The 24,074-nt window shown below is 35.1% G+C and overlaps 2 protein-coding genes across 2 annotated transcripts in view; both read right to left on the bottom strand.

Annotated features, from left to right (window-relative positions):
• Positions 1-4,514, bottom strand: part of LOC108969888 (adenylate cyclase type 2-like) — a 9,348-nt gene extending 4,834 nt beyond the window's left edge. The window contains exons 1-10 of the mRNA XM_018934874.1: positions 4,409-4,514; positions 4,206-4,346; positions 3,994-4,138; positions 3,547-3,917; positions 3,336-3,460; positions 2,419-2,575; positions 2,221-2,357; positions 1,870-2,158; positions 1,717-1,800; positions 1,547-1,641 (exon numbers count right to left, since the gene is read on the bottom strand). Of these exons, the coding sequence (XP_018790419.1) occupies positions 1,547-1,641; positions 1,717-1,800; positions 1,870-2,158; positions 2,221-2,357; positions 2,419-2,575; positions 3,336-3,460; positions 3,547-3,917; positions 3,994-4,138; positions 4,206-4,301 (1,499 nt within the window). The 5' untranslated portion in view covers positions 4,302-4,346; positions 4,409-4,514. The remainder of the gene's footprint in view (positions 1-1,546; positions 1,642-1,716; positions 1,801-1,869; positions 2,159-2,220; positions 2,358-2,418; positions 2,576-3,335; positions 3,461-3,546; positions 3,918-3,993; positions 4,139-4,205; positions 4,347-4,408) is intronic.
• A 1,663-nt stretch (positions 4,515-6,177) lies between these two features.
• LOC108969887 (adenylate cyclase type 2-like) lies at positions 6,178-15,749 on the bottom strand. The gene is made up of 17 exons (XM_018934872.1): positions 15,648-15,749; positions 15,194-15,561; positions 15,011-15,129; positions 12,797-12,941; positions 12,592-12,728; positions 12,244-12,529; positions 11,324-11,377; positions 11,156-11,256; positions 10,873-11,091; positions 10,564-10,810; positions 8,778-8,867; positions 8,444-8,712; positions 8,279-8,373; positions 7,651-7,802; positions 7,452-7,584; positions 6,698-6,913; positions 6,178-6,485 (listed from the first exon to the last, which is right to left on the bottom strand). Exons 1-17 carry the CDS (start codon positions 15,649-15,651, stop codon positions 6,178-6,180), a joined length of 2,943 nt encoding a protein of 980 aa, XP_018790417.1. The 5' UTR covers positions 15,652-15,749.
• Between the last annotated feature and the right edge of the window lie 8,325 nt (positions 15,750-24,074).

The raw sequence follows: 24,074 nt of genomic DNA, 5'->3' as shown, positions 1-24,074 counted from the left end.
CATCTTCGACCACCTCTACACCAGAACGAAAACGTTGAAACCATCGTTGTGCGGTGGAAATGGAAACTCTATCGGGTCCATAAACTACACAAATTTTGTTGGCGGCTTGAGATGCATTTTTGCCTTTATCGTAGCAGTACTGTAAAATATGCCGTATTTTCTCTTTATTTTGCTCCATGTTTGCAACGCTATAACTCTCGAACGACTTAAAAGAAACGACAATCAATCAAATACGTGTTAGCGCGTGAAATGAGCTTTCCAAAAAGGTATAGTATGACCTGATGAGGCGAATGAAACTAGAACTACGCGCTCTCAGCGCCAACTAGCGAAAATAGCACAAGCCTTTTTTGACAACCTAATACATAATATTATGGTTGGTTTTATGGTTTGAAATTCTTCTATGATTCCTATCAGTTTACTTATATATATCATTTGTTGGCTAGGCAATATCTTGACCTGACTTTCACGAGGTCTCACATTAGTCTGGTGGAACACCACATCTTTTATAATGATCAATTCTGACCTCTTCTGTTTGAGTACTTCACCTAATTTGGTATTGTTGGGCAAAAGCGCAAAATAAACAATCTTTTATACTGCCGTCAAACTGGTTTATACCACAATCTCTGGTTCATCCTTTTTAGATCGTCATCTCTTTGGCTTTGGATTTTTGTAAGCAAATCACTATTCATCGCCATTGACAATACGCTTCAAAATTGGATCACTTCTTCTTCGACGCTTGATAAGCAAATCACAGTCGTTAATGCGACGAAATAAATTTCGTTCTTTAAGAACAAGATTAACCAATATGCCAAAAATCGAAATTAATCCTACACGTTTCTTGTGCTAGTGCATGATCGCGTTAAACAAATTTAAACTTTTAGTAATCTCTCGACACAGGTTTGCCGTAAGGAAATTTTGCAAAACAATTTTGAAAACTCATCTTCTCCGTCACAGAACTTTTACCTTGATTGAATTTAATTTTTAGCCCTTTGACAGTAAAATAGTCAAATATGCCGAAAATTCTGTTTCCAATCTTCCACTTTCGCCAGAGCACCAAACACAAACTATTTCAAAAATTAAAATAAAATATACAAATAAGCCTTGTAATGTTATATCAGCTGTTCAAATATATTACGGCAAAGATGTTAGGTATAAAGTCAGCGGGGGAGAAATTCAATAAGCTCAGCTATTGTTTTCTAACGAAATAACTTAGTGAATAACCCGATAGATGCGGCATATTAGGATATAGTTCTATGGGAAGTTTTGATCCGATTTGAACCATTTTTGGCACAGAAATCCTCATATTTCAATACAAGACCTTACAGATTAATCGATATGTTATGTAAAAAAATTCGCCATATGCACTGGGGTCTATATATTTCATATAAGCTTTTCTGAAAAGAAATAGTCCGTTTTCGACCATTTCGTGCGTAAGTTGAACCATCTTGAGGGCTCTTTTGGGGAAAAGTTTTAATCTGATAGTTTGATTTGTATACAGGAAACTAAAGGAATTAAGTAGAGTTTAAAAGATCATCTTAGTACTCACTGTAAAGTTTCGACCGGAATGCTCGTACTCTCTCGCCGCATCTCCATATCGACCATTCTTTGTATTATGTCACCGGAATAAACGGTTTTCAGATCCTGCACGACAAATATAAAAATGAAACATTGGCATAAACAAAAAACCTAATATTGAATTTTTAAGCCAAGTTATACCGCTGCTGAGCCCAGTGGGGAGCCCTTCAGAAACGAAAACCTACTCATCAGTGTATTATTTGATATCGTCTCTCTATATTTTGCCTGTAATAGAACAAATTCAGCGCATTTATTCCCAATATCATACATACAATAAAATCACAAAGAACTTACCGTTGGCGGTGGTATAATCAGATACGTACGTATGCTGTGTTGTTGCAATAGCGAATCATTGATGGCCTTCTCTGTACCATCTTCATATTGGAATTCATCGTCTAAACGTTCGAGTGTTTCGCCGCTAATGTGTACACGACCGGGTACGCCGGTATTCTCCAAACGATTAGCGATCTCAACATCTTTCGAGTAGATATCGAATTTCCATTTAGTGGCGCCAATGACACCAGATAACACGCTACCTGAATGGACGCCAATGCGTATGTCCATTTCCAAGTCCCTGGTATCGCTGTACCGGTATCATTCATATATTAGTGTGTTACCAGAAATTTTGCAATAGTTAAGGCTCACCGCTCCGTGTGGATCTCTTGTATCATGCGTAGACCAAGTCGCACACAAGCATTGGCGTGATCCTCGTTGGGTATGGAGACATTCGCCACACAATAATAACAATCGCCCAGAAACTGTATTCTCAGTACGTCCAAATCCTATAAGAGATTAAGTGCTCATGTGTTTAAGTTCTCAAGTGAAAATTAGTGGTGTAACTACCAGCGCTGCATCATCAAATCTAACGTAGAGGTCATGCAGAGTCTCCACAAGTGTTTTCACATCCACAGTTGTGGTTAGCTTGGTATAGTTGACCATATCAGCGTAGAGTATTGTCACATCGTCGTGTGTTTCAATGAAGAGTTTTCTATATAACATTCTATTTCATAAAGAGTAAATAAAAAATTACTTAATTGGGATTAAATTAAATTTTTATTACCAAACTATCTTTTCAGACTATATTCAGCTGCTACTAGGCTTGAAAATTTGTTTAGAGAACATTGTAAACATCTTTCTATACTATAAGTATATATAGTAAATCCTACGCTAAAGAGAAGTTAAAAAACCCCTTGAGATGAGACATAAAAGTTTATCTATTTAAAACAATATCTGAAATCCTATAGCCTAATAAGCTTTACCTCACTCCTTAGCGTTTAGATCACCTCTTTTGAGTCAAAGTATAATATCCTATAAGTTGGAGATGGAATTTAATGGTACATATCAGTGGCGGATTGATAGAGGATTGGAGTGCTCCCAGAGAGCTCCTAATTATGGATCCGCCACTGTTTCATTTGTTCACCAAAGGTATTCCCACAATTTCCAAAAAGTTTCTAAAAGTATTGGCAAAAAATACTATAAGATATAGTCTGGAGGAATATGGTCGACTAAAAAACTCAGTAAATTTTAAAAAATTCCAATAGTTAAAAAAGTACCCCCACAGTTACTTTAGAGGTAAAAAGATTAGAGTTAGTACCAATACTTTACTCTCCAGAAAATTTTATGAAAAGTCTATAATATCTTTAGAAGAGAACTCAACTCGATATTTAAGAGCGCTGAGCACTCTCAGTTAACATATGAGCGCTCAATAGCTTTTATCGAGAGCGACGGCATATATTTTCTCTGCAAGATTTTATACTCACTCCGCTTCTCGCTGAAAAGATGAGCGTCTGCGCGAAGTTAAACTCGTGCGTGTCAAACGTAACTTTATATCCTCCTCTATTTTATCAGCAATTGGTGCCGGTATCATGCTTAAAAGTAATATTTTCTATACAAATAAAAAAATATATATATGTATATATAATTTTATATACAGCAACTTTGGCGAAAAATCTAATTTTTTTTATAAAGCACCTCTTGAGTTTTGGCAGCATGCAGCAGAAGATCCTCTTCAACGCACTCACGCTTGTCGATGAAGGTTTGCCGTACCACTATTTCACGTGGTAATCGAAAAAATAAGCCCAATAAATTGAGCCCCACCATAAACAAGATTTCAGATATGATTTTCTCTTCGTCCATACTGGTGCCGCCATCAACTTTCATCCGATGCGTTATCGTCAGGAATAATATGATATAACACAGTGATATTGTAACGCCCAAAATGAATGGTTGGCGATGGCTAAAAAACGGCATATATATGTAAACTGAATAGATAATGAAACTATAGAATATCGGCACAAAGATCTCATAACGTGTGACGGCGTGAAACACCGGCACGGTTATATCTGCAAAGAATGATAAAAATCAACCCGCATCATTTGTAATTTATTGTTATTTTCAACCCATTTTTTCTTGACTCACCCATTGCCGTAAGAAATATTATTGACAGAACTGCTACATAAATAATCCAAGCAAATTTCATAATCGCCCGCTTCGATATGCCTAGATAAATGGCCACGACAGACAAAATCGTGAAAACCATATAGATTGATATGTCAGTTGCTGCCTGAAATCGAATTTATTTAGAGAATATTTTGTCGCTATTATTATTTTTTAAGAAAATTTGTTGTAACCTCGTCAGAATTGACCAGCAACACACAATAGATGACCATTATAGTGATGAGTATCGTCAAGAACGTGGTCAATTGTATCCTAAGCAGGCGCGCCATGTAGGTTTGGTAAATCTTCTCCACGTCATATTTGCGGCAATGTTCCTGCAAAAAATTTGATCATCTTTTACTATCAGCCCATTTAAGGTTTATGCATTGCGTCTTACCCTTAACACGCTTAGCTCATTTCTGTCCTTGAACTGATGTGTTACATCGTCTAATATTGTGCCAACATTGACCGAAGCTTTACGATTACGATCGTAGGGAGCATACATCGCTGTTTGAAAAAATTGAAATTATAACGAAAAAATCATAACGATACTCAACTGTTATTATTTGATAATTGAGTTGTCGTTCGGTTTTTGTTTTATACAATTCTTTTCATATTTGACGCAACACACTCTCTATTTCGTTTAACAAGTGTTTACATTTATGCTTACGGAACTGTAAGAGGCGAAAGTTTTTCGAAATACTGACTTTGAACAAAACAAGAAAAAATGTTAACTTCAGCCATACCGAAGCCATAATATCCTTCACCAGATTTTTGTATAGCAAATTGGATTTAAAAATATATCTTTAATTTTACTTTGATCGATCAGTTTGAATGGCAGCTATAAGCGATAGTGTTCCGATCTGAACAATATGTTCGGATTTCTTAGCATTCGCTTGGAATATAATCCAGTAGAATTTTTGTGTATATATTTTGTCAAATCAAGAAGTTTTCCTAACCAAAACTTGACTTCGATCGATCAGTTTCGAACAATGAACAGTTTCTTTAGGAGATGTCAACGTGTGCACAATTTCAGATCAATATTTCTAAAACTAAGCGACTAGAACACGACGCAGCTTGTTGCGCTGGTTAGGTTAGACTAGGTTATATTGAAGAACTGCCACGCCATATATAGACCTGTTGATTCTTAGTAATGCCAGATAAAGCTTCAATTTAATTTGAGCTGAAATATTTGCCTTACAGGCCGTGAACGATTTTCACGATCTTCAAGACCCACTTAATATCTCATCTACCTTCTTAAACAGTGAAGCTGCAACATATTTTAGACGAATATTGGATAAGGCTATACAGAAGCAGAGTAGGTGTTTAAGCGTATCTCTCATGCCTACTTCACTGGATTTTCAGCATGTATCGTCATTATTTATGTCCATCCAACGCTCATGTGATGCTAATAGGTTCTGACCTGTCATTAGACCAACAACCATCCTACAGTCCTTTCAAGACCGTGTAAGTAAACAACATGCGTCCTTTGCCTCGGAGCTCTTCCTCATGATCTTGGCTATCCTGTATGTCCTTAAGGTATTCCATTTAACCCTGATTCATCTAGCAAGCTTTTCGGAAATGTCAATATGTATCGTTTTTAGGGACTTTCTTAATTACAGAAAAACTTCGGTAGCAAGTAGATGACATTTGTGGCAATATCATCGGCTATTTCGTTTCACGGAATACCTTTGCGGCCAGGAATGAGTATGTATGCAGCCGCTTTCCAGCAATTCGGCAATAACTGCATTTTTTATCTCCTTCTTTATGTTGTTTGCTGCTTTCTTAGCCGCATTCCTGACCGAAAAGAATCTCGGAAGGACGTCTGAGCTCCAGGTCTGAGCAATAGACTCCGACCTCCAATCCATTTTCTGATCTCGTTGGTCATTATATTTATTATACTTAAAAACATTTTAGGTCTCCGACGTTTCTTGAATACCTTACGTTAAGCTGACCTATAACTTCTCAATATTGCTTCTCGGTGCTTTTTAATAACAAGTGAGATAACATTGTTATAGAATATGCAAATGTATTACCTACATAAATATATCTCCGAACACTAGCTTTAAACCTATTTTATTCTCGACCACTCAATTTATTTATGATCTCATACATCTCATTTTACTTTAAGCATTTACAAATATTACTTAAGTTAGTTATACAAATTTATGCCGTGTCAATATCAAAGCCGGTTTCGGTTTTATCACTTGTTAGTCGCACGTAATTCAAATCGTCATCAATTGTTACAAAATAAGTGGGAATAAAATCACGCCCCTTAACATATGTCTGTCCTCTATATGTACATTGAACATTGAATGCCTTCAATATACGTGCTGTTTCTTCAGTAACCTGAATTGAATCCTCTAAACCGGTAGAGTCCATACGTGAGGCCATATTAACCGCATTGCCCCAAATATCGTAAAATGGTTTGTACAAGCCTACAACGCCGGCCATAACAGGACCATTCGATATGCCTATAATGGAGGTATTAAACCATAAATGAAGGCTGAGACATTCGAGATGGAGCATTGATAGGAAAAACTTTTAAGGCCTTCTTGATTTAAGCCGGAGCTTACTAACTCTTATTTTAATTTTTATTTTATTTTATTTTTTTCTTTCCTTTAATGAGTTTTTCTTATCCATACACTATATAAAATTTGTTCTCAACAATGAATTAGTATATTACCAATACGTAAAGCACCTAGGGTACGCTTCTTGTCGTCACTTTGAATATTCTCCTCGTTGAATTCTTTCATTTTTTGCAGTAGATCTAAAGCAAAGTTCAACATAATAAATACAACTTCATTTCCCTCAGCTGTACTATCCTGATTAAGTACAACACTTGGAGCTACATTTAAGCCTGAGAATATACTTCTCGATAAAGCTGCATTCATACCGTCATCTGAAATAAATACCAATGGATAACGATCGGACATTAACGAACTTTACTCGCACAATCAAGGAATTAAATTGTACACAAAACTTTGACCTAATATTTGTTGTCATATTCTATGATATCATACGACGCAATACTGAAGGATTATTGTTGTAGTTTTTGCAGCGGAAAAATTCGAAGAATTCTGCTCACTTGAGGGGCCTTCTTAAAATAAAGCGGGTCGGTTGTGATCACGATTACCGAATGCCGCAGAAACGGTTATTTAGGGTCTTATGAGGCCTGGGGAGTATCAAAAGCAGTGCCGCATAGTCCAGCTTTGTTCAGAACTTTAATTAATAATCGACTAAACTGTGGTAAAATGAAAGAATCTCGTAAGTTGGTTGTGATAACACGATAACAGTGCCACGCTTTTACGGAATGCTATACTAAATATGTGCCTGATTAAATTTATGTAATTTCAATATGAACCAATATGAAAAAAACACTACGTAGCCTGTTAGGTGAGTATGATAACTGTGTTAAGTACATATAATAGTATGCTTACCGGATGATGTTGTGGAGAATACTCGATTTCTTTTAACCATTGAGTTACCGGCATTCAAACCACATGCAGCCATATATGTCCAACCAGCAACTTTGATTTTCTCAATCTTATCGAAGCCCTGATAGGTGCTTAGCTAATATATTGTTAATATCACTCATTTACTCTTCTAAGTAGAGAACAAAGCAAATATTTCGCTCACCACTTCATCAAAATCGCAAATAATTTCATTCAAAACACGCATTCCAACCTGTTCTGTGTCGTAATTCCGTATAGTCGCAAACATCACTGCTACGTTTTCATATTCCTCATAGCAGAGTTCGCTCGTCAACTGATCTTTCATGTAAATATTCACTTCACGAAAGGAAAGGAAAAAGAGATAATTAAAAGTGTGCCTTCACACAGAAAATATCTTATTGAAGAGAGGTTTTGATATGATAAAATATATTTTGTGTAGGGGAAAGGAAGTAAGTGGATTTTTATCTTCCATTGAGAGTTCTTTATTATTAACTATTATCAATTCAATCGAGAGAAAAGCAGTAAGAAAATTATATCCCTATAAAGTATTGCTTTTAGAACCGTGAATACCTCCTGGATCTACTTGGTATAAAGTTTTGGAACAAATTAATTCATAAAATGACAAATGTGAACTTGTGGAACACTGTATACTTTATAAAGAAATGCCGTATGTGAATTTCTGGAATAATGTTCACTGGTAACCCATTTCGGTCATGCCACATAAATACGTTCCGAAAATGAAAAAAAAATATTTATTTGAAAAAAATTCGGTATTTGCCCAAAATATTCATTCGAAAGTAGAAAATATTTACCTATATGAGATGGTAAAATATTAGCAATCAAAATTGAAATGGTTTGGTTTGTAAATTTTGCGTCTTCCTTTTTCTTTCTCAACTCATGTTTCCAACTACAAGAAAGCAAAACAAAACAAAAACCATGTTCCGTTTAGCTGAACAAGAAATCATCGTTTTACTCACTTAAAGTCCATTCGTGTAATAAATTCAATTTCTCTGTTCATTATATGGAATATCCAAGCGGTTCTACACAGCACCATTATATGTGCGAATTCGGGAAAGAAATATGGATTGGAACTTACGCTATATTCGTACAAGAAATCATAGACCGCAAATACAACAATTACATAAATTATTGTCACCGAGAGAGCAATAATCCATTTTAAAATGTAAGAAATGTGCGTAAATAAAAATATTGTACCGACATGGATCACCACAGACTCGGTGACAGCCTGAAAATGTAGTATGTATATAGCATTGGTGAGTAGAGATTTTTATTTCATGTATGGTGACTTACCCAAGGCGTAAAGCATACGTTATTTATGTCATTCTGATTTGCATGTGTCTCGATAACTTCATTCACAACTCGGAACTGATTGCAATCTAGCTAAAGAAAATACATATATGTATATAGAACTGTAGTAACGGAGTCGCAGAGTATATTTCTTGTATATGTTATTCTCTTTCTGATTTGCTCTGAACAAAGTGCATAAAGTTTGCCATGATGTTTGTAACCAAAAAAAAGAACTATGGCGATCCCTCATGTTTAAAGATATTGATGTAAAATTGTGTACAAGTTCTTTCCTTATCAAGGAGCTGCTTATTTATCGAATCCGTAAATATCGGATAACCAACCAAAGTCCTTGCATGGAAAACTGTTTTATTTGATAATGTATCTTCACGAAATTCGGCTCAGGTTGATATTAAAGATATCGCCACAAACTCTGCGCGTATTGTTAAGATCGGACCATTGGTGCGTATAGCTGCCATACAAACTGGCCGGTCAAGTTCAAGTCCTTCTAGAAAAAACTTTTTTATTTGACAACATGTCTTCACGGAATTCAGCACAGATTATTACCAAAGCTATTGCAAGTATCTCCGAAGATTTTGTGTAGATTTGACTACTATAGCATATAGCTTTCATATAAACTGACAAATCAAACTCAAGTCCTTGTTTAGAAAACATTTTATTTGACAAGCTATCTTCACCAAAATCAGCAGAAATTATTTGCTTAGTTATTTCTATAATACCGCTATATATTGTGCAGATCAGACAACTATAGCATAAAGCTGTTGTACAAACCGGCCGATCAAATGCAAGAAAAATAATTTTTTATAACCTGTTTTACTATAAAATATGTATGTGGAAGGGTATTATAGCTTCGGTTCAGCCCCAGTTAACATTTCTTCTTTTGTTTTATTTATGCACATATCTCGAAAACTACTACAGCTATGTCAACCACACTCTATAGAGTCGTTCCTTCAGGCATCTCCATATACAGTTCAAAAATGGAAGAAATCGGATAATAACCACGCCCACCTCCCATACAAAGGCTATGTTGAAAATCACTAAAAGTATGTTAACCGACTAAAAAAAAACGTCAGAAACACTAGATTTTACGGAAGATATGGCAGAAGAAAGCTGCACCCAGGCTTTTTTTTTTTTTAATTGAAAATGGACGTGGCGTCGCCCACTTATGGACCAAAAACCATATCTCAGGAACCCCTCGATCGATTTCAATGAAATTCGGTATATAATATTTTCTTAACACGCTGATGATATATACGAAATATGGTTGAAATGTGTTCTCAACCACTTTCCAATATAACGCTATTTTGAATTCCATCTGATGCCTTCTCTGTATAATATATACATTAGGAACCAGTAGGATGATAGCGGAATAAAACTTTACACAAATACGGTATTTGAGCTGAGGTATTCCTTGTGGAAAAATTGTCGTGATCGGACTACAACTTTTCAAGGTCCCAGGTAAATGTCCCAGATATTTTCATGTAATTCAGAGGGCATCATTTTTATACWCTCACAATAAAGTTGCTAATAACGGTATATATCGTCAGATATATGGTTACATATACCAAAGTGATCAGGGTGACGAGTAGAGTTGAAATCCGGATGTATGTCTATCCGTCCGTGTAAGCTGTAACTTGAGTAAAAATTGAGATATCTTGTGAAACTGGTGTTGCTAGAGTAGAAAATGTTCGGTGATACCCGAACTTAGCCCTTCCTTACTTGTTTTTTGTCAGTGTTAAGTGTTGAAAACAATCGCATGTGTATACGTTACCATTTGCATTGTAATCAAAGAGAATTGCAGCAGTACTATTAACAAATATACGATGGTACGAAACTTGAAGTTTCTTTGTGCTCTATCTGAAAGTTTGAATAACCAGTAGCTGAGCCGTTGTTTGGGTCCCGATATTAAAGGTGAACCATAAAAGTATGCCCACACTTTTCTATACCACACCAAACAAAAGATGAATAGAAACAAGACAACTGTGCAAATAGCCAAATCCCAAAATATCGAAATTTGTCTGAAAAAATAAGCAATTGCTATTACAACAATTTACAGACAGACATATACATATACACTTACACTGTGTTGTAGTATTGTATTAGTATAAGGGCCCAGSTGACTAACATGGCTACCAGAACGCTGTATTTGTGTAGTATATCGGACTGTTGCATGAAGTTATACTCCCAACGCCAATTCTTGTAGCACATAAAGAGCCATGAAATGTTCGCATAAAAGGTGGACTTTTCACTTTCACTTCCCCTGCCGCGTGAACGTTGTCCAAATAACAGTTTTCTATATCTGTGTTGTTGGAAAAAAAGTTTTGAACATACTTTTTTTATTTTATATAACGTCAATAACTTACTGCTGCACCAAACCGAAAATTGGAAATTTGCAACTTTCTTGATTCATCTCGAAATGCACTAGGGTTCTCATTTTTTGCGCTGAATCAACATCTTTAAATTCCTAAATTTTTCCAAGTGAACGAAAGTATTTTAAAATTCTTAATGAAGAATTGTGAGCAGTTACTTGCCTCATCAGCGGACAGTCCTCGTGTAAAGACGGATCGTCTTGTACCCACGTCAACCTTTGGATATAAAGAAACAAGAAAAAACTTTAAATTTGGATGCAGCGAAACTATCAGCTGTATACTATAAATAATTAAATCTGAAAACGAAAGTGGACAACAGTTTGCATTCGAAAAAGGGTCGCTTATCCCCGTTTGATCGATCCGGTAACCAACCTAACCGTAGGTTACTTATTGAGGGCTAAAGTTATCTTCGGTTGCATTAAACCTTGCATACTCTTCACAAATTAAAAAGTTTTCCAAACAAGAACTTTGTTTTCATTGTTGAGGTTATATGACAGCTATATACTATAGTCATCCAATCTGAAACATTTCTTGAGATATTATAGCGTTGTCTTGGGCAATAGTTCATGTAAAATTTCGTGAGAATACCTTGTCAGAGAAAAAGGTTTTTCTCACAAGGATTTAAATTTGATCGGTCATTTTGTATGACAGCTATTTATTATTGTCATCCAATCTGAAAATTATCTTCAAATATTACAGCGTTGCCTTTAAAAATAACCTATGTAAAATTTCAAGAAGATACCTTGTCAACTAAAGAATTTTTTCTTGAAAGAAAGTGTTTTAGTAGCTATATGATAAATTTGTCCAATATCGACGGTTCCAAGATATGAGCAGCTTTATGTAGAGACGGTAATTCAGATCGATATCTCAAAATGTGAGGAACTAGTTGATAATATATATATATACAGACAAACAGAGACAGGTACAGCTAAATCTACTCAGTTCGTTACACTAATCAATTACTTTTATACTTTATAGCGTATCCGACATTTCCTTCTCGCTGTTGCAAACTTCGTATACCTTCGTCTTACTTTGTATACCCTTTTCATATGGTTCTACATTTCCCTCTCTCTCACACTCACCACGGGTTTAATGATTAAGAATGTGGTGATTTGGTATCTTCGCAAGAGTGGATCAAAGCGTGCCGCCTTTGTACCCGGTTCGTATTGAAATCGTTTATCCAGCCGTTCCAAAGTTTGCTTGCTTATATGCACCCTACCTGGTAAGCCAGTGCTTTCTAGCTGATTGGCGATTTCGACATCTTTCGAATATATATCAAATTGCCACTTGGTGGCACCGATTACGCCCGATAAGACACTACCAGAATGGACGCCAATGCGCATATCAATACCTAAATTTCTATGCTCTCTACAAATGCCAAATGGCAGTTATGTAAAATTGGTATTCAAAAATAAATTGCTTTTATTCACCCCACTTCACGTATGTCTTCAATCATGCGGAGTCCGAGTTTCACACAAGCTCTGGCGTGCTCTTCGTTGGGTGTAGAAACGTTCGCGGCACAATAATAACAATCACCCAAGAACTGTATTCTCAAGACGTCTAACTCCTGTGTATTGTAGAATTTATTGAGAATGAGAATTTTTTGAAAGTCAATAAATTAATATATGTTCTCACCTGTGCGCCGTCATCGAAACGCACGAAGAGTTCGTGTAGCGTCTCCACAAGCGTTTTCGCATTCAACGTTGTTGTGAGCTTGGTATAGTTGACTATGTCCGCATAAAGAATTGTGACATCGTCGTGAGGCTCTATGAAAAGCTTTCTGAAAGGATATATATTTGAAGCAAATTAAAAAAACTTATATATTGAAAGTATGTTTTCAGATCTATGAAGATATTTTAGGAAGTAACATCAGAAGTTCGTCGTTCTCAACGAGATCTCGATTAATTTAACCGAATCAAAAAATTTGTACGCAACCCAGTTAGACATATTTGAGGCATGTAACAAAGAAAACCAGACATACACAAAAACTTTGTCAATTCGATCAAATGTAAAGTCTTGATAATCCTACTTTTCTCGTAAGATTATGTGAAAAAGCTTTGAAGGCCTTTAGCTCCACAAAAATCCACCACAAATCTTGTGAGTAAAACAGAAGATTTTCGCTTAGTGCAATATTACAAAAATAAAAATTATCACCATGGGACTTTGGTTTTGAAAACTACAAGTCGTAGTACTTTGTGGGATCACTATTATGTGTTTTATGATAATACAATTATTGACTTCAATTATCTGCATAAAGTATTTTAAAAAGTTGGCAACTTTTCTGAATAATATATTTTACAGATTTTTTTTAAATCTGTTAATTCTAAGATTCATATTGCAATAATTTTCTTATATTTCCAATTAAAAAAAAATAAAAAAAGTTTTGCAGGCAAATTTTTACCTGCAATTATTATTAAATCTCTCTCATCGGATGTTTGTATTATAATCAATACTTATTAAATAAAATTCTGAAAATTTTGTAACGGGTGGCAACCCTGCTAAAATTTTAATAGGTGGCAAACCTGTCAAACTTTTACCCGTAATTATTGTTAAATCTCTCTCATTCGATATTTGTATTATAATCAATGCTTATTAAATAAAATTCTGAAAAAAAATTTATCAGGTGGCAACCCTGCTAAAATTTTAATAGATGGCAACCCTGTTAAACTGTTTTTCAAATATAAATAAATGACGTTAGACGTCTTATTAGGCAAGTGATAATTTTTATATTTTACTCAAAAATTTAAACTAGGTGGTAACATTTAATAGGCGAAATTTTTTCCAAAAGTGTTGTTAACCGTAATAATTCTTACATACCTCTCATTCGTTATTTATATTGTAATTAATGTTTATCAGAAAAATTTCTGACAAAAATTTTTTTAACAGGTGGTAACCCTGCTCAAAAGTTTTAGTGGCAATACTGCTCACTGATTCTTTTTATATTACACCTAAAAATTTAAACTAAATGGTAACCCTCAATGGAGCAAAATATTTACAAAAAATAACTTTAACTGAAATTATTCTTTAAATCATCTAATTTGATATTTATATTAAACAGTTGGATACTTTGCTCAAAATATTTTTAATGGCAACAGTGCTGAAATTTTTTTTTTTTTTTTAAATAATGCAATTAATGAAATGCATTTACATACACGCCTACTTGCCTGATTATTTATATATTTCCTTTAAAAATTTTAATTTCTTATTATTATTAAATCTTTCTTATTTGACTTTTGTATTGTGATCAATACTTATTAAATAAATTTCTGAAAAACTTTTAACATGTGGAAATCCTGCTAAAATTTAACAGGTGGCCTGTAAAATTTTTAAATTAATAAATTCAGTTAGCCGCCTTATCAGACAAGTGATAATTTTTAAAGGGGCAAAATGTTCGCAAGAATAATTTTAACTGTAATTATTCTTAAAATACTCTAATTGGATGTTTATATTGAACAGTTGGCAATTCTGTTGAAATTTTTTTTCTAAATAGAGCAATTAATCATCCAAAATAAAATGGGCATACCGCAGTCTGCACTTTGTTGGCGCTCTGTTTATTTCGAGTGTGACGGAATTTCGTTGCGTAACAAAATTTCGTGTTTGATCGATGTTACACCGACTTTGAGTTTGTTAAAAAAATGTAAAACATACATTTTACTGCAAAGAAAAACTTTCGAATGGTTTTAGTGCTACCAAGGTTAAAGAGTTTGAAAGACTAATCTAGACAATGTTTCTCCAAGCAGGAGATTAGCCACCTCTGTCCCATAAATTGGGGAGCATGAACCACTAAGCACCAATTTTCAACCGCATACTATTATTTTAGACAGTAATCGATCATTCTTATGAACCAACCTTATTTTCTCCAACGAATGTGCGTAGTCTGGATTTTTCATAAGCTCAATGCGCAGCTTGACATCGTCCTCCATTTGTTTTGCGATCTGTTGTGGAATCATGCTCAATAAGAGACTTTTCTATAAACAAAAAATAATAAATTTAAATTGGCAATCACAACAACTACAAACATTTCATAAATACCTCCTGATCTTTAGCAGCATGAAACAGTAGATCCTCTTCGATGCACTGACGTTTATCCAGAAATGTCATGCGTGTATTCACTTCGCGTGCCAAACGCATAAATATGCCAAATAAATTCATGCAACATAACGCTATGTATTCAGCGGTGCCTTTTGTGTAATCGAAACTTTTCGAACCCTGCTCTGTCCAAAAATAGACTTGTAATTTCAAAAAGACCACGTAAAATGCAGATGCCAAAAGTCCCAAAACAATCGCATAAATATCGCTGACAATCGGCATGAAGCAGTATATAGCGAATACGATGAAATTCATATAAACCGGTATGGTGATATTGCGCCTAAAGGTATGCAGAAGCGATACAGAGGCATCTGCCGGGACGGAAGTAGCATGGATTTAGCCGTTATGAATAGAATATTAAGTATAACACGTTTTTGTCCTTATACCACTCACTCACCCATTCCAATGACTACTATGACGACCAGTAACGATATCAAACTCGACCTAATCGTATATGATTTTTGTAAATTCCGCCTTAAGCCGATCGCTAATATTATAATTATCAGTAAGGTGCCACCAACATATATACACACATCTCTATAGATCTCTTTTCTTTCCTAAGACGTTTTTTTCAATATCTTAAATTCGATATATAACATTTTTTATAAGCAATTTATAAGCCGACCTGTGACGATAGTGTGGTGAGCAACAGTCCCGCGTGAATAGAGGTATTAAGCACGAGCATTACCATAAATGAATATAGTTGATTTATATGCAAGCGTCGCATGTAGCTCTTATAGAACTCCTCCACATCCTTTTCCCTGCAGTATTCCTAAAGCACAAAAAACAAAAAAATAGAAATTTAAATAAGAAAAAAATTACAAAATTGTTGTCTCTGCATGTCGTTTACCCTCAATATACTGAGCTCCCATTTTTTATTGGCCTTCAAGTGGTCCGACATATCTCTAGAAAGGGTTACCGATGCAATTGTCTCATGACGCCATATTGATCGGCGCGCCATATTATATAATTTATTTTAAATATTTTTTCTTGGCCTGAACAAATAAATTTACACGTCTTTTTTCAGAATGAGCTTTGTATGTGTTTTGATTGGCTTTCTTTGAAAAATCGAAAAAGCAAAATAGGAAAAAAATCTAACAAAGCAGACGTTACATGCACAGGCGGAGTCACGTGAATTATTATATAAGATAGATGTTGCTATAAAATGTGTATCAAGTAAAGTTCAGGCTCATAATAATATGTCCCCTTGAGTAGTTAACGATAGGTGATTACTAAGACGCTTAACTGGTTGCATTCTGATTTTTTTATAACTCCATAAGGTACTCTCATTCGGCTTAAGTTTCGTAAATTAGGCTGTCAATAAAATGCATATTATTTATATTGCGTTGGGACTCCAAAACAGACTTATGAAACACTTGGAACTTCAGCTCTTCATTCGGATACCATTACCTTCAGTTAAGTAACGGTGGAAAGCCAAAGGCTTGAAGTTTTCGATATAAATTTCATGCCTACATAACAGGGCAATATGTCTGACACTCTGTTTGAAGAACGAAATCGCCTAAAAATGGACGCATTTGAAGAAAAATAATGTGGTATTTCACCAAGACAATAGATCATATCACATGTCAGTGAAAACGACGTCAAATATTCGGGAATTGTGCTTCAAATTTTTTCGGTATTCATCGTATTCTCCAGATCGGGTCCCCAGCGACTATTTCCTGTTCGCAAATCTCAAAATGATGTCCGCTGGGAAGAAATTTTCCCGGGGGACGTTTAAATTGATTATGTAATACAATTAATTTTTCTATAGTTCTAATTGTTCTTTTGGATTGTTTTAAAATCGAGACTGTTAGTGTGAAGTATTTGCAGGAGTCATGAAAGAGACTTTTCCATTCCTTGAAACACTTTTTATAAGCTTTAATTTAAATGGATTTCAGCTCCTTCAGCGAATCTTATTTTATCTATTCAATCGATTGGAAACGGGTTCCATTAAGATGATTGTTAACTTCTTTTTCATGTCCAACTCATAAACCCTTGACTCATACAAGTTAAGCTGCTCTTCAAGAATATGAAATCGGAATTCGCACAATCAAAAATGTCCAAAGAGTGTTCTTTTTGAAAAAATTCAGCTTTATCGGGACGAGTAGAGCAAGAACGCGTTTCATATCAAAAATATCCACCAAAATCATATGAATTGACTCGCGAGAGATGTCGAGCTCACTTGCCATGTCTCTAACACTTACCTGACGATTTTCAAGCACCAAATCCTCTCTCTTTCTCTCACTCACTCTTTTAATGTTTTCATCCCTCGAAGAGATCAAAGGTCGTACAGAACGAGAAAGAATATACAAAATTTGAGACAAGTTCCTTATTCGATATTTTTATCCATTGTAAAACCTGCAACGGACTACTGATATGCACCGACTTAAGCATGAATAGTTTGTGTATTTTCTTGGCACCAGAGTCGCGCCACTCAGTTGAAAGTGAGCCTCATCGTCATATAAATATATGATTTATACTCGTATACTTAATAAAATCATTATCGTTTTAAAGTTGTTCCGAAGCAAAATCAGTAATTTCATGACGTTTATGGTGGGCCGATGACTTCAGTTCTTGACAATTTTCTACGGACACAAGCTCAAAGTTCGCGAGGTTATGGTTTGCGACAGTCTTAATTCTTAAGAACGTCTCGGAACGGAAAAACTGCGGTCTTCAGCAACACTTTCCTGAAAGGCAGCAACATTTTCAATCTTTCGAGAGGTTCTTTGTCTTATCAGCACATGAAAATTTTGCAAAGAAAACAACAGTTGACGAACAAAGAGCACAGGTGGGCGATTATAGTAACCATAAAATGGCCAAAATGCGCGAAAGGTTGCAATTGGAGGACGATTATTTTAGTAATACAATAGAATAATTTGTTAACGTTCTTCTTTTTTGTTGACTTACGTTGAACTTATAGCTAATGCATGAAGTAAGTCTTCTGCAAAAATAGCTTCAACAGCTGGCCTTGGCTTCGAAGATTACAAATATTTAGGGCTGACTTTGTTTGATTAGCATAAATTATATTTCTGAGATCAGACGAATTGAAATATAATTACCAAATCATGCATTCTGCACTTGATTTAATACGTTATTCTGAGTTTATTTTAAAGCACAAATATTTGCGTGTATAAATTAATTAACCACAGAAATGGAACTGACAACGAGACTTGCGAACGAAATTTGGAATGCAATTAATTTTCACTTAAATAGCAAGACAATAAATCCCACCAATCGGACAGTTCGAACTATTTCTGCTCTGGGCCACTGATAAAATGTGTAAGTAGTAAATTGAGGCATTTAAATCAATTAGAAACAAATTTCAAAATCACGTTTTACAACAACAAATTCATGTATTTAATATATATGGGAAAATAAGCTGCTTTAGAGTACAAAAGCTGGACTTTGATAGTTGCGCTTTTATTGCTTGACGCCCCATATATGACAATATATTTATATATATACATACATATTTGTCGAAATGCATATCGTCAAACCGTTACGTATGTATATTTGTGAAAACGAAGTAAAGTGGCGCTTAAGTGCAAACATGCCAACACAAAAAATCGATTAAAAGATAAGCTCTTCATATCCGTCGGATCATATACGTATCGGATTCATATCTTCACCCACAACAACAAGCTGACACGCCATAACTCGAGCTTTACATACAACTGTATGTGTGTGTGTATGTATGGGTGAGTAGAAGCACTTAACGCTAAAAAGTCACAACAAAAGTTTGAAAACCTGCTTTATATAAGTATAACGGCACCTATGTATACATATATCCATTTTAGTTGGCCCATTGACGGTTTGACGGCTTGAATGGAATTTAAACACAATCACACATACACATGTAGGTATGAAGGTGCCTGCTTTGTTAGCCGCTTTGTTGTTGGTTAAAGAACACTCAAATTCATTCAATATTCACTTTTTTATGACATTAGAATGAAGACAATTAACTACTTAGGAATACAATTAAATACCTTCAAGAAGCAGCCGAATGGTCAATGAGGTCAACACTCATTCTTACGCCTCTAATTCTGGCTAGATATAAATTTTGAATTGAAAAAAATTGTCCTTTACCTTCAGCTAGCCAGGAACGACTCGGTGGCCTGCCTTGATACAAAACAGAGTTCAAAGCTACATGCATGTACAAACTTCAGACTATCAAGAAATAGCGTTTATATCCTTGTATATACCTCTACATCTATATCAAAAAATATGGTATAGATGCGTTCTTTATTAAAGTCAATGTAAAAATATATATGCTTTCCGAAAAACTATATTTCGATTAGGTCTATTGATACAGTTAACTGCTGTTGAAGCATAATGTGGAAGAAAGAGTAAAGAAGGCCCTAAATGCAAGTAGGCGGATGTTCGATATAAGCTGGGAGCTGGGGTGCCCTAACGGTTGCTTTAATAACCACGGCATTGGTGGCTCTTGAACTAATGCTAAAACTGCCATTTAAATGTCTAATCACTGACAACTACGCGGCAAAATCGGAAAGACGAAGACTGGCGGCAAGAAAAGTTACGTATGGAAATCTCGAGCATAGCTTAGTGGACAACGGCAAGTTGGCAGGTAAACTACATGAATCCTCTTTTCAATTGGGATAAAAGATTTGGAGTAAAGTTTGAAAGATATTGTTGGATTCATACGGATGTCTCTAAAATAGAAGAACTAGCCTAATTTAAATCTGCTGATAGTTCTGAGACTCCCCCAAATTGCGGATATCTTCATTTTCAGCAATTTATTTATATTTAATAAAAAAAAAGACACCTAACACCACCATGAGTGCATTAAAAAGAAGTAGAATTCTCTGAAAACCAAGATTATTGCGTGTCATTTGAATTGGAGCAGAGACGTTGAAAGCCGAGTTTGCATGTCATAAATGCTGTTTGAGCGCTACGAAAAGAAGTCGTTTTGCTAAAGAATGTGGCTGGCGATAAAAAGTGGTCCATTACGACAACCTGAATCCAAAATTATCGTATATGATGGCTGTGTCAAATCGGCAGCGACTCACTCACTCGTATTATTGCCCAGACCATCATTTTTCAGACTACATATCTTTTCTTTCGTTCAATCAAAACACTATTCTTGGTACACGGTTCTAATAAGAATCAAAAATTATCGTTATTCATTCTTGGCCGTCAAGTCAGGGCGTGAAAGATAAGAATATGTTCTAGCTTCAGATGGGCAATATTATTAAATCATTAAAAGTGATCGCTTTACTTCAAATTTTCCGAAGGTATTCATTTGGAAAAATACCGATAATTTTGACGTTCTAGATTTAAAAATTGACGGTTTCATAGTTTGATCCCTAACGTTAAGTGATTGTCGAATTCACTCAAATCGAAACTAACATAGTTAAAGTCTTGTCGTCAGTGAAGGTTCTCCTTTTCCTCTTATTCCAGTTGGGACTGCATTAAATACTCTCAGATATGGAGTGTTTTCATCCATTCGGGCGACAGGACCTAGCCAGTGTAGACGCTGTCTCTTTCGTTTATCTCGTACAGCTCATCGTTCCATCGAATGCGATATTCGCCGTTGCCAATGCGCAAAGATCCATAAATCTTCCATACAACCTTTCTCTCGAAAACTCGTAACGCCGACTCATTAAATGTTGTCCATTAGTCAATGCCTATGCACCACCAGTAGGACGGGGATGCTGAGTGACTTGTGAAATTTGGTCTTGGCGTTGGATTTCGAGGCCGAGGTTGTCGGTGTTAATGCTAATTGCAAGATATACAAAATTATCTACGACTTCGAAGTTAGGACTATCAACAATCCATAAATTCTTGGATTGTAAAAAATTTTTTGGAGACTATGTAAGCTTTTAAATATACTTTTTCGGCGCAAAGAATTGTGAAGTAAGTCCACGAAAAGCTAAACACACTTTAAAAGTCCCTCATAACTCTGGCAATCTTATATCAGTTTAAGTCATTTGGGTACCATTAGTTGCGATAGAATCATTAAAGCATTGCTTTGATATCACCAGAAATTTTTCACTCGCATTATCATGCCATCACAAACACACACATCCGGATTAAGGCAATGGCAAATGTGACTTTAACTGCTTGCAAGTTAAATTACGCTCACACCTTTCTGCGAACGCTTAAGCACATAAAGTATAGTGGTTCGTATGTACGTGCGTACAATCAGTACTTAACCACTCATAAATTAATCCTGACAACAGGAATTTATGTTCAAATAAAACTAATTGCTAACGTTAGTATGAAAAGTTTTACTTGCGGCTAAAGTGCGCTCAAAGAAACTTTTGCTCACCGCAGTAACGGCAACAACAACAACAGCAACAAGAACAACACAAAATTACAACAGCAATTACACTAACAACTTAACTGCAGGCGGCTCACAGCATTTTTTTTTTTTTTTGGCTCTGACTTATTCTGCAAATGATTACATGCACACATATATTTACTTACGCATACATACATACGTATGTATATACAAAGTTGCGGATAATGCATAAACCATATATGTTTGCATGTATGTGTGTTTATTTTCGGTTACTAATGGATTTAAGTTCAATTACACTGCGGGTCGTAAAGGGCAAATTACTAGTCGCAAAAGTATTAATTTGTACTTCTATGGTCAGGTGGGTCTCTGGCGGTACTGTCAAATGAGTATACTGGCAGCAATCTGCATTTAGTTGCTCAAGGATTATTATTACGTGTTAAATAAATTCTGGGTAAATATTCTGGTAATGGACTTCTTTGTTTAAAGTCGTTTTTAAAAGGGTCTCATTGTTATACTTGAAATTTTCGAATGTCGTAAAGTTTTACCATAATATTTTGAAATTTATTACTGCGATAGTCCCAGATTTACCGGCATACTCTTCTTTCCTTTTACTTCAACTTCATCTTCGATAAAATGTCAATACAATGATACTGAAGTCAATTTGAAGATAAATTTCTGCCGTTATCTTCAAATATCTGGTTTCCTTGGTATTTGACTTATTCAATTAATCCCCTACATCGGCGTTAGAAACTGCCTTGCTAAGTAGCGGGTGAAGAAAATCAAACGATTATGATTTAGCAACCATTCTCAATATATTCTGCCAGCTGTATATGCGCTGTAGACGAATCAGCGATCTTTGGTTAATGCGAAGTAATTCTATCCAATAGGAGATGTAAGTGGTAGAAGCTTTTTCAGCGTCGACATTTGTCTATATGTTATGTTGTTTGAGTTCAAAGGTAACATAGAGACTCAGGATTATTCGAACCGCGCATTTTCTGATATTTCACTATCGGTACCACCTCCAGTGTATCATACCCTGGGGACCACATATGTATGCTTACAGCGTAGTCTTACCAATGCGAGACAAGTCACAAGAGATGCTCCATTGTTGCCTTGCTCTAGACATTTCTTGCAGTCCTCTCGATCTGTCAGCCCCACTTTCGTGCAAGCGATAACGTGAATAAAAATAAAAAGTCTTGATGAAACTGCGTACAATTGTCCCTTGGCATAGAAGAGAGTTTGGTATTATGGAATCGGAACAATACTACGCAACAAAACGCTAATAAACGAAAATTTAGAAATCGCTTAACAATATATCAAATTAAAATATACAACTCTAAGTTAGCACAAAAGATCCCAGCAGGGAGGGACACTATTGAACCAAAAATTTTATCAAAGTGGACGAGCCTCCTCCCCTAAATACTTAAATTAACATGTCTTTCAAACCGCTAAATCAAGCTCAACTAAACTTGGTGAGAATACTATAAATATTTTTAGTATCCTCCTACACTCTCAAAATCAGTGATATCAGAATGACCATGCCCACTCCTCATACAATGGTTATGTTGAAAACAAGTAAAAGTATATAAAAATAAATTTCACAATCGAGCTGTTATGGAAGGGCTTTATAAAAGCGTGGCACGGTCGATCTTTGAAGGAAATCCTTTATCTCAAAAACTGCTTCACCGATTTATTTGGTGTGTAAGGTTGCAAACATTCCCCTCCTACACTATGAACATGAATGAAATCTGATAAAAACCACACCCATTTCCACATAAAAAACTTTTAAATTTCAGCTGATTCTAGCTCTAGACAGTATACAAATAAAGCATCAATAAGGTCAACAGAATAAAATTCTGGACAATTAGTTCCCTCAAGGTATTCCATATAACGCCCAAAAATTTTCGAAATCGAAATACAACTATTCAAGCGCCCATTCACCAAATATGTGGACTCCATCTCATTTGCTGATTTCTTACCGAACACATCGGTCAGTCTGTGGGGTCTATTTTTGAAATTTGTTTAGCATATTTTCGTGAAAACATTGCCTTACATGCGTTATGCCAAAAATGTGTAAAATAGGGTCATTAATTCCTTCAACTTCATAGATCTAATGAAAGATTTTCGAGTTTTCGATCGACTTTATACCCTATCTATCAGTCATTGCGTAAGATGAAAGGAATTAATAATCTTTTTCTAATAACATAATATCCTCTTGCCTGGAATGGATGAAATCAGGGCAATACTTCCTTTAGTTCTCATATACCTAATATTTGGATTTTCAAACAACCGCTTGACTTAATATCTTATTTATATTTCGTATTGTTTTATTAACATAAAATCTATGAAGTTTCTTAATAGTAAGTTGGGAGAGTATAAAATGTTCGTCGACAGACTAACTTAGACCTTCTTACCTGGTTTTGATTTGTTGTTATAGCATATCAGTTTTTTTGTGTGATATCTATACAAATAAAATAGTTGTCGAGATATCTTGTTCTATACAAATTTTTTTTTTTTTTTTTTTTTTTTTTTTTTTTTTTTTTTTTTTTTTTTTTTTTTTTT

Source organism: Bactrocera latifrons, unplaced genomic scaffold (genome assembly GCF_001853355.1).
Source record: "Bactrocera latifrons isolate USDA-ARS-PBARC rearing strain unplaced genomic scaffold, ASM185335v1 scaffold_27, whole genome shotgun sequence".
NCBI classification, from domain to species: domain Eukaryota; kingdom Metazoa; phylum Arthropoda; class Insecta; order Diptera; family Tephritidae; genus Bactrocera; species Bactrocera latifrons.
The sequence above is the reverse complement of the archived record's forward strand: the minus strand, read 5'-3'. Positions and strand labels throughout refer to the sequence as shown.